This window comes from Myxine glutinosa, chromosome 1 (assembly GCF_964187855.1).
Source record: "Myxine glutinosa chromosome 1, kmMyxGlut1.1, whole genome shotgun sequence".
In the NCBI taxonomy this organism is placed as follows: Eukaryota; Metazoa; Chordata; class Myxini; order Myxiniformes; family Myxinidae; genus Myxine; species Myxine glutinosa.
Window position 1 is genome coordinate 186,804,032 of NC_136261.1, and position 15,850 is coordinate 186,819,881.

The window sequence follows — 15,850 nt, forward strand, 5'->3', positions numbered from 1 at the left end:
AAATCAATTGGGCAAAGAAGCATCAGAATTCAGCACTTTTTCCATAACTGTTGATGAAAGCACTGAAAACTGATACAGCCAAACTCACAATCTTCATCTGAGGAGTCAATGATTATTTCAGTGTCATCGAGGAACTACTAGTCCTTCAATCATTGAAAGGGATGACGATGGGAGAAGATCTTTTCTCAGAGGTGAAAGCTGCATTTGACCACTTCAAGCTGAAGTGGGAGAAATTGAGTGGTATATCAACTAGCGGGATGAAGGCTAACACAGGCCTAGTTACACAGATTAAAGCAGAGATCACTGTTCAGCTTGGATCCTGAAGAATTGACTGTCTTCCAATGTGTTATGCAGCAGAACCTCTGTGCCAGGATGCTTCATTACCTCTGCCACCAAAGGTGGATGGAGGTTATGTTTTCACCCCTGTCTGTTTGTCTGTCCGTTTGTCTGTCCGTTTGTTTGTGAACAAAATATCTCAAAAAGTTGTGGACGGATTCGGACGAAATTTGGCAGAGGTGTAGCGTATGTGACACGGTCAAAATGATTCGATTTTGATGAAGATCCGGGTTCGGATCCGGCTACTATAATTTTTTAAGTGATTCTTCACCATTGGGAGATAGGGCCAAAACGATACATAGCAGGATATCTCAAAAGGTTGTGGACGGAATTGGACGAAACTTGGTGGACCGGTAGGGTGTCTGACAAGGACGATCCGATTCGATTTTGGTGAAGATCTGAATATGGATTCGGACATGAGAGTTATTCAATTTTTTAAGTGATTCTTCATCATTGGGAGATAGGGCCAAAAACGATACATAGCAGGATATCTCAAAAAGTTATGGATGGATTTGGACGAAACTTGTTGGACTGGTTGTGTGTGTGACAAGGAAGAATCGATTCAATTTTGGTGAAGATCCGAATCCGGATCCAGCTAGTATAATTTTCTAAGTGATTCTTCACCATTGAGTGATATGGCCAACCAGGCAGAGGTATGGTCTCTACCGAGTACTGTTCTAGTTTTAAGCATGTTATTGGCTCGGTTGTTACCCGCATCAATTTCATCAAACATCAGTTTTTGAATCATTGGCAGTTTCAAAATTCCCTTCTCGTCCATCATTCCGACATACGCTGGATCAGTAAGGGTAAAACATTAAACAATTTGATGCTCTCAAGGACAAAGTATCAACCTTCATGGACATGAAATTGAAGTCTATGCTGGAATTACCAGATGAAGAGTGGCTGGCCGATTTGGCATTCCTCGTCAACATTACAACACACCTCGATGACTTGAACATCAAGCAAGCTGCAAAAAATGTCACCTTATTCACGAGTTGTACAACCACACAAAATCTTTTCAAAACAAACTGCGGTTGTGGCAAACACAGCTACGGCGAAACGATGGCAGGAATTCCGATCCCATTTTGATGATTTTAGAAGAGAAGAAACCAGCCTAGGCACCCTCTCTGCACCATTCCATGTTGAGGTAGGAGGCCCTCTAGCTCATCTTCAAATGGAGAGCTGATAGATCTACAAGAAAACTTGATCTGAAGTTGAAGTTTCAAGAAATTTAGACTTGTAGTAAATACTTCCCAATGGACAAAAATCCAGGTGTATCGCCATTTGTACTGAAGAAGATTTTGCTTTTCGGCAGCACTTGCGCCTGCAAGCAGTTCTCGCGAATTAAGTTCATAAAGTCCAGCCACAGATCCAGAAAAACGATGACCATCTGGAGTGATGCCTGAGAGTCACAATCTCAGATATCTCTCCAAGTATTGAAAGTCTTGTGAAAGGCTTCCTAAACTTAGGTATCCCACGGAACTCAATTAGAGATGGACTTTATGAACCTGAAAGTCTGTTTTGGATTCACATACAAGTCACTATTCCTGACAATGATGGCGTCTGAATTTCCCATCCGCTTTCTGAAGCACTGTGTTCAAGTTTGCACTTTTGGCTGCAATTGTTCAAAATTTTCCAGGTTTTCTTCCCTAAGTTATTTTTTGGTGTGCTGAAGTTCAGTAAAATATCATTAGTGCCTCTTGTATTACGAGTGATGTCCATTGCACCGAGCACACCTGCTCATCACAGACACAACGTTATTTTGTCACATTATTTGGATGGGTGGCTTGGGTGGGGATCACCCAGGAATGCTGCCTGTAGGTGCATACCAAAATGTCAGTGTGGCCTGTCTCGGAAGAGGTTGCCCATGCAAGGTCTGCTATATATTCGAATTAATATGAAGTCATTGAAGACAAATAAAATATGATTGTAAAAATAAATGTAAAATCTATGGTTTATTAATTTTATTATTTTAACATTTGTTTAAGGGTGTAGTACTGGTGAAAAATTGAGAAAACTACATAGGTACCTTTGAGAGGCCTTTACACAAAAACAAAGTCAAGTTAATATCTAATTTTCAGTTTTTCTTGAAAGATATAATCTTGGCTTTAACTCAGACCAGTTTCAACGCTTCTTTGTCATATTACATGCTGCGGTTGTGTCCTATGACAATCTCCATTAAAATGCATGTTGGTTTGTCATATTACATGCATATAATTTGCATAAATTAGACCGTCAATAAAAAACAAGGAAAAACAAAGAACACTTGTTGTTGTTTTTTTTTTTTTTTTTTTTTTGTATACAAGATCGAGGCTCGTGAAAGAGCGAACATTAATCACACAGAAAGACAAACAGACACATAAAACAAATAACATCGGGAGCAGTAGACAAGATGGGGAGAGAGGGGGAAGGACACAAACACAACATTTGAGAGCAGGGACCGAGAGACATGGAGACATCGAGAGATCTGTGGGAGGGAGAGGGCTTTGGGGGGGAGGCATGTGAAGGGGGGGGGGGGGTGGGAGAGGTATAAACATATGGACACTGCCAGGATTTCCAGGAAAGAAGTTGGAATTTCAAACAAGGTGGATCTGGGGTGAATTAGTGGGGGTAGAAAAGATCAAGGTTTTGGATGGGGGAAGATAAGAGATGGTGGTGAACAGCTGTTTTAAAGACCTGGAGGGAGGAGAGGGATTGAAGGGAGTGTGGGAGTTTGTTCCAGAGGCGGGAGAAAAGAGGAATGAAAGAGTGAAGGTGAGCAGAGAGCCGAGATTTCGGCAGTTTAACCATCAGAGGGTTGCTGGCAGATCTTGTGCGACCTGTAGGAATATTTGGGGGACAGAGCACAGAGAGAGCTGGGGGAGCAAGGCCGGAGAGGAGTCGGTAGAAGACAGAAAGACCACCTACCTGCCTGCGGTGAGTGAGTGAAAGGCCCTCACAGATAGCTTCATCGCGGGAGATTCCAATGATTTTGAAAGCTTTGGATTCAACAGCGTGAAGCCGAGCCAGGTGTAAGGCAGGAGCACCAGCCCATAGGGGAGAACAGTATTCCATTGAGCTGCGGATGAAAGCCTTGTATGTGGTGAGGAGCTCAGGTGTGCCGAGGAAGGACTTCGCACGACGGAGGATGCCCAGTCGGCGACTGGCTTTGGAGGCCAGCTTGGAAATGTGGTTTTCCCAAGAAAGATCATGGCAGATAGTGAGACCCAAAAGCTTGAGCGACAGAACTTCTTGGAGAGGATTGTTGAGTAAGTAGATGGGAGGGTTGTCCAGTCGATCTTTTCGGAGAGACATAGTAAGAGAGTGAGATTTGTCAGGATTGAAAGACACATTTCTCATTGTGTCGTCTCAAAGAGACATTTAAATACACATTTCTACTTCTATCTTCTATGTCACCTATCATTCTTTTCACACAAAACTTGGTACATGTATTATACATGTGTTACTCTACTACCTGATGAAGATTTTGTGAAATTATGTCAAATGTTCACTAATTAGCTAATTATGCCAATTACCAGATAAAACTTGGTTGTCCTTCAATAAATCCACAATGGCTACTCCTATAAACAAAAGCCTTCATCATTTTAAAGGAAGTGATATTCTGAATATCCTGTCCAAATTTCAGCCCAAAAGAATGATGCAAATTAAAGTTATAACAAATTTCATGCAAAATATTATATTTCTTGTAAATTGCGTGTAAAGATAACATTAGATATTTTAAAGGAAATACTGAATGAGTTTATACAATACGTATGAATCTAAACCGTAAAAACATAGTTTGTTTTTAAAAGAGGCATATTGGAAAGTTCACCAGTACTACACCCTTAAGGCTGAGGGTGAACTTGTACATAAATCACAGGCAGAACAAAGCCAGAAGGAGAGACTGGATTTGTTACATATGCATGTGGATTGTGGATGAATTGTTACATAAGCATGTGGATGATTGAAAGATCGATTAAAAGAGAGAGAGGGGAATAAAGATGTATGGAAGAAGACGAGAGAGAATAGGAGGTTGGAAAAAGATATATTTGCATATGGAACTTCTCACCGATGGAACACTGTCTTTCAAATATTCACACCGTCTCATAAATTACAATTATCAAATCTCTCAAAATCTCACCTCTTTCAGAGTAAGTGTAGATCAGGGAGGAGGAGGTATGGACAGCATTAAAAAGGACGAAGAAGGGAAGAATGTCAGGCATTGATGAGGTGCATATATGCCACACAAAGACGCTAATTGCAGCAGGAGAAGTCGGAGTCAGTTGGATGAAGAGGCTGTTGAATGTATGTATGTATGTATGTATGTATACATATGTACGTACATATGTATGTATATACACATGTATGTATGGACAATAATGGACATATGTATGTACACTACATGACCAAAAGTATGCGGACACCCCTTCAAATTAGTGGATCCAGCCATTTCAGCCACACCCATTGCTGACAGGTATATTTAATCAAGCACACAGCCATGCAATCTCCATAGACAAACATTGGCGGTAGAATGGGCCATACTGAAGAGCTCAGTGACTTTCAACGTGGCACCGTCCTAGGATGCCACCTTTCCAACAAGTGAGTTGATCAAATTTCTGCCCTGCCAGAGCTGCTCCAGTCAACTGTAAGTGCTGTTATTGTGAAGTGGAAACGTCTTGGGGCAACAACAGCTCAGCCGTGAAGTGGTAGGCCACACAAGCTCACAGAATGGGACCACCGAGTGCTGAAGCGTGTAGCACGCAAAAAACGTATGTCCTCGGTTGCAACACTCACTACCAAGTTCTAAACTGCCTCTGAAAGCAACGTCAGCACAACAACTGTTCGTCGGAAGCTTCATGAAATGGGTTTCCATTGCCGAGCAGCCGCACACAAGCATAGGATCACCATGCGCAATGCCAAGCGTCGGCTGGAGCGGGGTGTAAAGCTCGCCACAATTAGACTCTGGAGCAGTGGAAACGCGTTATCTGGAGTGATGAATCACGCTTCACCATTTGTCAGTCCGACAGACGAATCTGGGTATGGCGGATGTCAGGAGAACACTACCTGCCCGAATGCATAGTGTCAACTGTAAAGTTTGGTGGAGGAGGAATTATAAGCCGCTAAGCCCCTTAGGGCTAAGCCCCTTAGATACATTGAAGGGAAATCTTAACGCTGCAGCATACAATGACATTCTAGACGATTGTGTGCTTCCAACTCTGTGGCAACAGTTTGGGGAAGGCCCTTTCCTGTTTCAGCATGACAATGCCCCCGTGCACAAAGCGAAGTCCGTACAGAAATGGTTTGTGGAGATCAGTGTGGAAGAACTTGACTGGCCTGCACAGAGCCCTGACCTCAACCCCATTGAACACCTTTAGAATGAATTGGAATGCCAACTGCAAGCCAAGCCTAATCGCCAACATCAGTGCCTGACCTTACTAATGCTCTTGTGGCTGAATGGAAGCAAATTTCCCACAGCAATGCTCCAAAATCTAGTGGAAGGCCTTCCCAGAAGAGTGGAGGCTGCTATAGCAGCAAGTGGGGAGGGGGAGGGGGGACCAACTCCACATTAATGCCCATGATTTTGGAATGAGATGTGTGATGTTTGGGTGTCCACATCCTTTTGGTCATGTAGTGTATGTATGGACATATGTATGTATGGACATATGTATGTATGTATGTACGTATGTATGTATGTATGTATGTATGAGAGAGGGTTTAGTTCCAGAGGATTGAAGGACAGGGCTAATTGGGTCGATATGGAAGGGGAAGGGCGATGTTCAACATCCAGAGAAGTACAAAGGCATTACGCTCCTTTGTCATGCCGTGAAGGTACTGGAGAGGATTCTGAATAGGAGGATAAGGAAGAGTGTGGAGATGGAGATCAGCAAAGAGCAACATTGGTTTAAAAAGGGTAGCGGGATGACGGATTAAATGTTCATGCTGAGACAGCTGGTGGTGAATTGGTTGAACGTGCAAGGTGAAATTCAATTGGGATTTGTGGAAGGAGAAGGCCTATGACACTCTCTCAAGAGAGATGTTTTCGGGCAAAACTGAGATTGGATAGGAGAGCTGGAAGCAGAAGTTAGGCAGGTGGAAGGGATGTACAACAAAACGAAGAGAAGAGTTTTGGTTGGTCCTCAGATGTCTGAGGAGTTCAGCGTGAACATCTGTTTGAGGCAGGGAAGTGCTCGTAGCCCACTCATGTTTATCATGTTTATCATGTTGATGGAGCTGGTAAGCAGGAAGGTAAAAATAAAAGGTATTCTGGGGAGGATGTCGTATGCGGATGATCTGGCTGTTGTGGTGGAGAGTAAGTGTGATATGTAGGATATACTGGGGAAGAGGAAGGAGGTATTTGGGAAGCATGGACTGAAGTTGAGCATGGAGAAGATTAAGGTGATGTGGGTTTGGCAGCAGAGAAAATAAATGAATAACAGGTTAGAGGGAAGGAGATCAGACAAGGAAATAAGTTTGAGTATCTGAGGGGAGCAGTGAATGGGGATGGTAGGTCAGAGGCAGAGGACGATTCCGGTGTGTCCAAGTGCATGGACGAGGGTGGAGTGATTGATGGCAGACAGAAAAACATCAAGGAAATTGAAAGGTAAAGTTCTGGTGTCTTGTGCGACACCTGCCTTTTCTGGTCTGGAAATGGTGGTACTGACAGAAATACAATACCAGAGGCTACAGGTCTGATAGAACAACTGGGTCAGGAGGATATTATTATTTTTTATTATTTTTTATTTTTTTTGTATACAAGATCGAGGCTCGTGAAAGAGCTAACATTAATCACACAAAAAGACAAACCGACACACAAAACACAAAAAACAAGGGGAGCGGCAGACAAGATGGGGAGAGAGGGGGAAGGACACAAAAGAGAGGGGGAAGAGGGGGAAGGACACAAACACAACATTTGAGAGCAGGGACATCGGGAGGACTTGGGGGGAGGTGGGAGAGGATTAAAACATATGAACACTGCAAGGACTCTGGGGTGAATTACCGGGGGTAGAAAAGATCAAGGTTTTCGATGGGGGACGATAAGAGATGGTGGTGAACAGCTGTTTTAAAGACCTGGAGGGAGGAGTGGGATTGAAGGGAGTGGGGGAGTTTGTTCCAGAGGCGGGAGAAAAGGGGAATGAAAGAGTGAAGGTGTGCAGAGAGCCTAGACTTTGGCAGTTTAACCATAAGAGGGTTGCAGGCAGATCTTGTGCGACCTGAAGGAATATTGGGGGGACAGAGCACAGAGAGAGCTGGGGGAGCAAGGCCGGAGAGGAGTCGGTAGAAGACAGAAAGACCACCAACCTGCCTGCGGTGAGTGAGTGAAAGGCCCTCGGCGTTGACTACATCGCAGGAGATTCCAATGATTCTGAAAGCTTTGGCCTCAACAGCGTGAAGCCGAGCAAGGTGTGAGGCAGGAGCACCAGCCCAGAGGGGGGAACAGTATTCCATTGAGCTGCGGATGAAATCCTTGTATGTGGTGAGGAGCTCAGGTGTGCCAAGGAAGGACTTCGCACGACGGAGGATGCCCAGTTGGCGACTGGCTTTGGAGGCCAGCTTGGAAATGTGGTTTTCCCAAGAAAGATCATGGCAGATAGTGAGACCCAAAAGCTTGAGCGACAGAACTTCTTGGAGAGGATTGTTGAGAAAGTAGATGGGAGGGTTGTCCAGTCGGTCCTTTCGGAGAGACATTGTAAGAGTGTGAGATTTGTCAGGATTGAAAGACATGTTCCACTTGTTTGACCAGTCTGTGATTTTGGCCAGGTCTGCAGAGAGTGAGGAGGCTGCAGACTGCCGATCTGAGGGATGAGGAATGGAGCGACAGAGAGTAGAGTCGTCAGCAAAGAGATAGAGAGGATTTTCAAGAGAGTCAGAGAGATCATTGATGAAGACCAAAAAAGCACAGGGCCCAGAACACTACCTTGGGGAATTCCAGCCTGAACAGGAAGAGGAGATGAGAGAAACCCATTCAGGGCCACACGTTGACTACGACCAGAGAGGAAGTCCGCCAGCCATGCGTGGAGATTTCCATGGATACCAAAGAAGGAGAGTTTGGAGAGCAGAGCAGGGTGCCAGACCGTATCGAAGGCACGTGAAATGTCAAGGGAGACAGCTCTAATTTCCTGTTTGGCGTTGAGGACCTCCATCCATTGTTGAGAAAGCAGAAGCAGCATGTCCAGAGTAGAGTGACCAGGTCTGAAACCAAATTGATGATCAGAGATCAAGCCATTGGAGAAGAGGAAAGATTTAATATCTGAAGCAATGATGGATTCCATGACTTTGCTGATAATTGGGAGAAGGCTGATTGGTCTGTAGTTGCTGGGATCTGTTTTTGCACCTTTTTTGTGCAAAGCGGTGATGTTGGCTGATTTCCAAGCAGATGGCAGATGACCTTGAGCAAAAGAGAGGGTGAAGAGAACAGAAAGAGGGAGTGAAAGAGCAGAAGAACATGATTTTAGGACCCGTGGGCTGATGCCGTCAGGACCAGTTGCAGAATCAGAGTCGAGGGTTGACAGAAACTTTTCCACCTTGTCAGGAGGAAAGGACACAGAGTCCAGGAGCAGCTGGGTACGACTGGGTACGGTGGGTACAGAGAGGGATGGGTTTGGGACACAAGATTTAGAGGCAAACACAGAGTTGAGGCATTCAGCTTTTTCACGTGCGGAGTCAGCCGTTAAGCCGTTTGAGGTGAGGGAGGGGATGGAGGGGGAACAAACACCAGAAACAGATTTGACCAGACGCCACCAGGATTTGGAAGAGGGAGACAGATAAGAGAGTTCGGTCTTGAGAATGGTGAGATATTGTTTCCTGGCTCTACTGAGGGTGGACACACACTTGTTTCGGGCTTTGTGAAAGGAAATGAGATTTCCTTCCGTTGGATTTGCTTTCCAGGAGACGAAAGCAAGTTGTTTCAGGGCAACAGCCTCACCACAAGATTCCGTGTACCATGGACGGGAGGAAGGGTATGACAACTGAAGACGAGATGGTATAAATCTGTGCATGAGAGAGAGCAATTTACTTTGAAAGAATTCCCAGGATGAGTTGATGTCAGAGGCGGTAGAGATGGGAGACCAGTCCAGATGATTGATGGCTGCTTGAAGACCGTGCCAGTTGGCCTGAGTGAAATGCCAGACTCGTCGACGCTGAGGAGGCTCTCTGAGAATGGTCAGAGAGATGTCCACTTTGACAAGCACATGATCAGATGAGCCGATTGGAGCAGAAGAAGAGCAGCAGACATTTTCAGGGAAGTTTGTCATAACCAAATCCAGAAGAGAAGATGCTCCGTTGACTGAGATCCGGGTCGGGAAATTGACAGATTGTGTCAGTCCCAGTGAGTCGCAGAAGTCCTTTGCTGAAGAGCCATGGCTGGTGAGAGAGGTACCCACACCCAGCCAACTGGCATGGTGACAATTGAAATCACCACATATGAGGAAGAGAGAGTTGGGATGGGTAGATAGAAGTTGGTCCATATTATCAGACAGTGAGATGTAGATGGAGTCATCGCTGATTGGTGGACGGTACAACACACATATGAACAAAAGGTGGGAGCGAAGGGGAAGCCGTAGCCAAAGGTATTCCTGGGGGTGAGGTGGAGAGAGGGCAGTGGAGGGCGAGTGAGGAAGAGAGTTTTTTATAAAGATAGCAACCCCACCTCCAGGACGAGGCTCAGGTCTATCATACCGGAGGAGGGAGTAACCTGGGAGAGATACCAAGGCATCAGAGACATCATGAAGGAGGAAAGTTTCTGTTAAGCAGATCACATCTGGTTTGTCAGAAGCAACCTGTATGGAGAGGTCAGTCAAGTTTGAGCGAAGGCCCCGGATATTTGAGGTCCATACCGTTAATGAAGAGGAAGGGGGAGCATCGGGTCCAGAACAGGGGGAGGGAGGGGTAGGGTAAGATGTGGAAGAGGAGGAAGAGGTAGGGAGAGCTGTTGAAGGTGTGTCAGAGATTTCAGAATAGCTTGGAGAAAGGGAAGAATGGGGCGGACAAAAGGTTTGATGGAGATTGGGTGAGGCACAGTGAGGTGTTATTTGAGGAGGGGGAAGAGCAAGGCAGAAGGTTTGGGGAGATGAAGGTGAAAGTTGGAAGGAGGAAGAAGCAGGGAGGATGCTTTGAGGAGGAGGGGTGAGAGGGGAGTCTAGGAGGGGAGGAGCGAGGGAGAGTCTCGGAGGGGAGGGGCGTGGGAGGAGTTTAGGAGGGAGGGGAGGGAAGGGGCAAGGGGGAAGATTTGAAAGGGATGGGTGATGGGGAGGATTTGGAGGGGAGGGGTGAGATTGGATTTTGAAAAGTGTATGATTCATGGGAAACGAACATTTTTTGCAAAATGAGTTTGAGACCTTCGAGTCAAAAATACGTTTGAGGACACTGGAGGAGGGATGGAGTTCTGGATAGTTTAGGGAATGTAGAAAGGAGGAACTGTAAGAGATGGTATTATATATATTTTTTGGAATGAATAGATTTGGTGAGCAAGACGAAAGCATCCTTTTGTAGGAAAAGAAGAAAAGGGTGTTATAATATATGAGAGAAAATAGTTGTTCAGGGGAGAGATTATACATTTCTAACCGCGTGATCGCGAACGAAGAACGAACGAACAAAAAGAACAACAAATAAACGAATAAGACCTGGGAAGGAAATAATTTTTTGGGGTTTTTTTTTTTTTTTTTTGTGAGTACAGATATTAAACAAGGAGGTACGGGGTGAACGACTGGTACGAAACAGAGAACGAAAATAATTTCAGCGCATTCGACGAATCGCTGAGAGAAAAACAAACCACAAGGTCGGAGACGGTACGGTAGTCTAAGCCTACGAGTACTAGGCCGCAGAATACTCGATACCATTAACCGACGATTGTGTATACATGTACGAAAAATTAGCACCGAAAATTTTCCAAAAGATACGCTATAGGTACATACACCGAAAGATAGATACAGTCTCGAAAAAAACACAATTGAGAAATATCACTTAGCTTCGAAAGCGTGAGCGTATGGAGCAGCTTCGAAAAGACGTGACCTCGCCGTGATCTCGCGAGATCTCCGATCAAGGATTGCAGGAGTGAAGAAGATGGATAGAATGAGGGCGGATAAACTGAGGTAGGAGATTGGTGTGCAAGGCAGCTTGACGGAGAGATTAGTAAAAAGTCAGCTGAAGTGAGCTGGACACTTGGTGTGGATGAGGGAAGAGAGAATGGCAAAGAAAGTGGATATGCTGAGAGAGCCAGGTATGAGGAAAAGAGGTACGCCACGGTTGAGATGGTAAGATTGTGTGAGGAGTGACATCAGTAAGGTGTCGGAGGTTGTAGACTGGAGAGAGTTGGCTGAGGACAGAGGGGAGTGGAGCAGTATCATGGTCAAAGCTGGGCATAAGATTGGCACCATTGGACCTCAACCCTAATAAAGGGAAGAAAAGGAGAAGAAGAAGAATGTTCATGTTCTCAAATAATTTAGTTATCTGGAGAGCAGGTTGGTGAGCCAGTTCATTATGATTCGATTGAGCAGTGACATTAGAATAAGCTTTGCTCTTTCGGAATCCTTTGATTTACAAGTACAGATAACACGATGTTCCATTTTATATATTCACTCACTCGGTGCATGAAAATTCCTCTCCTGTTGCAGTTAAGTGTATTACTTGCTCAGTTAATCAATCCTAAATATATCAAACCCATATGAAAATATTAAAAAATTCTCTATAAACCACCAATTCTTCAGACATGTTACCGGAAACAGATGTTTTTCTTTCTTTGTAGCTCACTCACCAAAATCCTTTCCCATCGCATTTGCCAGCTCAGCAACTGTCATACGACGCTTTATCGACACAATCTTCCGTGGTTTATGGTCAGACCTCTTGTCGGGTAGGCGTTTGCGATGCTTCTGAAATTCCCGAGATCTCTACAAAAAAAAGAGAAACAAGATGATTGCCAGTCAAAATATAAAATAGAATTTGACGCAAATGCTTCGATGGATATGCCTCCACTAAAGTTAGATGTCGTTTGATCTCAATTAAGGGTCACGTGAAAAAAAATCTAGCGCCTCCAGGAGCTTCAACACATGTATACAAAAAATAAAATAAAGAAAACGTGAAAAATTAAAGGTCATATGAGGAGTGCGATAGAGAAAAGAGAGATAAGTAGAAGAGGCAACATCGGATGCTTCTAACTCGAGTTATTGTCTGCAAAACTATTTTCAAAGTTTTGCAAAACTTTGACCTGTTGAATCTAAAATTGATTCAGTTCATCTTTGCATTACATGCAATACTTATGCCAAAGTTGGATGAAATCCATTCAATAGTCCACAAGTTATTGTGGTTTAAAAAAAACCCCCGATAATGGACGGACGGACACACGGACCGACGGCTGGAGGGCAACCCAAAAACCTAATGCCTCCAACCTTCAGCTGTGGGGACAGAAATAAATTTATTTTATGAAAGCGTAAGTCTGACCAGATTGTGTAGTAAAGGTAGTGCATCCACCTTCAAGCTATCTGGTCTTGGTTAGATTCCCGGCCTGACTACAAATATATATATATATATATATATATATATATACATATACATATACATATACATATATATACATACAGCAATACCCCGTTTTCCCGGTGTGTACCCCGGTTTAGAATAGTTACACCGTATCCCTGCGCATCGTAAGAGGCGACTAAGGGTTGGCGCCAGGAAGGGCATCCGGCCATAAAAACATTGCCTCAAACAGGGAATCATGATTGTCATGGGGCCCGCAAGGCTAACCCCCGCTCTAGCAGGGAAAATGGCCTTAAAACGATCATCCATCATCACTACAAATCAGCTCCATTCGAACATCATTTCATGAACAGCCAATTCTTGAAAGACACGAGTCAAATTTCCCCCCAGCCAAACCCACAGGATGGTTTAATTAATCGGGGCTGTGTAAAGTAGTAGTAATAGTAGTTATATAAAAAAATGAAAACAAAATGTTGAAAAATGAACCAGTATAAAAATGCTGCGAGGTCGATTACATAATGCCAAACATTATACAGTACAGTACTGTATTACAATTACATATGTAACAACCCATGACATAATTATCACACATCATATCATTTTGAAGCATGACTCAAATTATCTGAAAATATACAATATTGTCGTAAAATAATCCTGCTACAGCATTATTAGAACAATATATTATTTTACTTGAGAACATTATCCAGAATATAAACAGACTAGAAGAGCCTACTCTTCACTTCGCTGATGGTTGTTACGTTACTTGCTGCAACAAAGGGGAGGGGAGTGGATGGGGGAAGGAGTGGGGTGGGAAATGAGAAAGGGGAGAAGGGGAGGAGGGGAAGCAGAGGGAGGGAAGTGGGAAGAGGGAGAGATATACTGCATACACATCTTTTTGGGAAGGGGGTGCAAGGGAGGGAGGACAAATTTACCCATGTAAAGAGTGCTTTATCCCCAGCATTTCCCAGTTTAAAAAGAAATTCGCTTCTGCCTTCTGCCACCGAACCGATATGCCAATGTAATGCCTTCGGCAACCACCACCAGGTGGCACTACACGGTACACATTTACATTGAGAATTTATAGCCCTCCCCCCTCTACCGGGGCCTCCCACACCACAGGGTGAGGCCTCAGCCACATAGCCTATGTTACCTCCCTCCCTCCCCCCCCCACCGATCACGTACCCCCATCCCCACACACACAAAGCTGTATTTGTACCCCAACTTAAGAGTTTGTAACTTAAAAGATGTGGCCGTGTATAAGGAGCAAAGGCAGACAGCCACAGATATATCCATAATAATAAAAGGCACTGTCCGTCCATCCGTCTCCTCCATAATTCCAAAACCATGAAACCTAGCGGCCCCAAACTTTGCATGCATACAGCTGGACCTCCAACAGATTGATTGCAATGATGAAAACTGGGTGTTTGGGTGTGTTATAACACCCTTTTTGAAGATGATTAACGAGGTGCTCATAAGAAAAAAACCCAAAAAGGCTTACCAATATGGCGGCCTGCCATCTTGGTCAGCCCCCTGCCACTTGCTGGGTTCTTAAGCCGCCATTTTGTTCCAGCCTATTCAAACGTGGCTTGCCTTGGAAACACGATCGATTTTTATCATTACATAATTGAAGCATACTAGTACCCGACTGCAAAGCCGCAATGAGCCGGCGAAGCCAAAGCCTCTTGCCACTATTTTACCCATCACGATGGCATCACTGGGTTAGGTAGTTGGTAGTAGGTAGGTGTAGTAGGTACCGTGCCTGGGAAGACTTGGTAAAAGAGAAGAGCAGACAGTCCTCCCCAATACCTACATACAATAAATGTCACAAGAAGCTTAAGGAAGTAACTATACGATGTGCTAGATCAGGGCCTATTTTAAGAAATTTTAACTGGGCTTAATATACGTTTTCACAGTATGTGTGTAGTCTTCTAACTTCAGTCGCTGTCAGGACCTGTTCTCTCCGGGCACTGCGGCTTCCTCCACCAGAAGAAGTTAGCTTGCAGTAAGATCAGTGCCGACAGATCAGACGATAGCGCCGTTTCAACGGCAATGTGTGACTGTCGTTAATCAAACCATGTCGATGGCGCTGATTGGCTGACCTAAGCTGATCGCTGATTGGTCAGCTCCCAAAATTTCACAAATTCAGACCTAAAATGACACCATTTGCATTCTGGATGAGATTAAAATTGATAAAATTTACTTCTTGATTAATTCGGTGAATTCCGTCTCAACTTTGGATATTTCCCGGCCGTGAAAAACTATCCCCTACGGCCGCGAGATTTCTAAAAAATAATTCTTCGTCAATTTTAGAATATTTGACGCCGTTTTCAGCCTCTGAACCATGTAATAAGCTTTTTTGAAGTATTTTTTCAAATGCTCGAACCTCATTGGTTCTGGTGTTTGGTGACGATTTTCGTTGAAGATAACGAGGTTGGTCTTAAAGTATTTTAATTACAAATTAGAGGTGCATAAGATTGTGAATCAAACAAAGACGGGTGAAACAAACTCCGATTGAACTTTTTCGCAATTTTGTTATGCATACTTCCGCATCCGGAAGATGGCGTCCTCCATTGAGTGATATGGTTTTGGAAATATATTTTTTCAAATGCTCGAATCTCATTGGTTCCGGTGTTTGGTGACGATTTTCGTTGAAGATAACCAGGCCCGTGCGGGCCGAGGTTGGTCTTAAAGTATTTTAATTACAAATTAGAGGTGCATAAGATGGTGAATCAAACAAAGACGAGTGAAACAAACTCCTATGGAACTTTTTCAAATTTGTTATGCATACTTCCACATCCGCAAGATGGCGGCCTCCATTGAGCGATTTGGTGCGTCAAAGCTTCAAAATTCTCAAGCCAAGGGATCCAGCATAATCTGTTTTTTCAACATAATACGTACGCGTTCATTGCAAACACCGGCTTCGCCGGCTACTAGTACCCTACTGCAAAGCCGCAATGAGCCGGCGAAGCCAAAGCCTCTTGCCACTATTTTACCCATCACTATGGCATCAGTAGGTTAGGTAGTTGGTAGTAGGTAGGTGTAGTAGGTACCGTACCTAGTTCAAAAT

General features: G+C 44.2%; 1 protein-coding gene across 3 annotated transcripts in view; it reads right to left on the bottom strand.

The window, feature by feature from the left end:
• Positions 1-15,850, bottom strand: part of MTIF2 (mitochondrial translational initiation factor 2) — a 113,350-nt gene that overhangs the window by 58,105 nt on the left and 39,395 nt on the right. For 2 of the 3 annotated variants that reach the window (XM_068123760.2, XM_078781241.1), the window contains one exon: positions 12,065-12,197. In XM_068123760.2, coding sequence (XP_067979861.2) covers positions 12,065-12,197 — 133 coding nt within the window. Of the gene's footprint in view, positions 1-12,064; positions 12,198-14,281; positions 14,375-15,850 lie in introns of those variants that run through there. The other variant, XM_068123771.2, reaches the window with a different exon arrangement.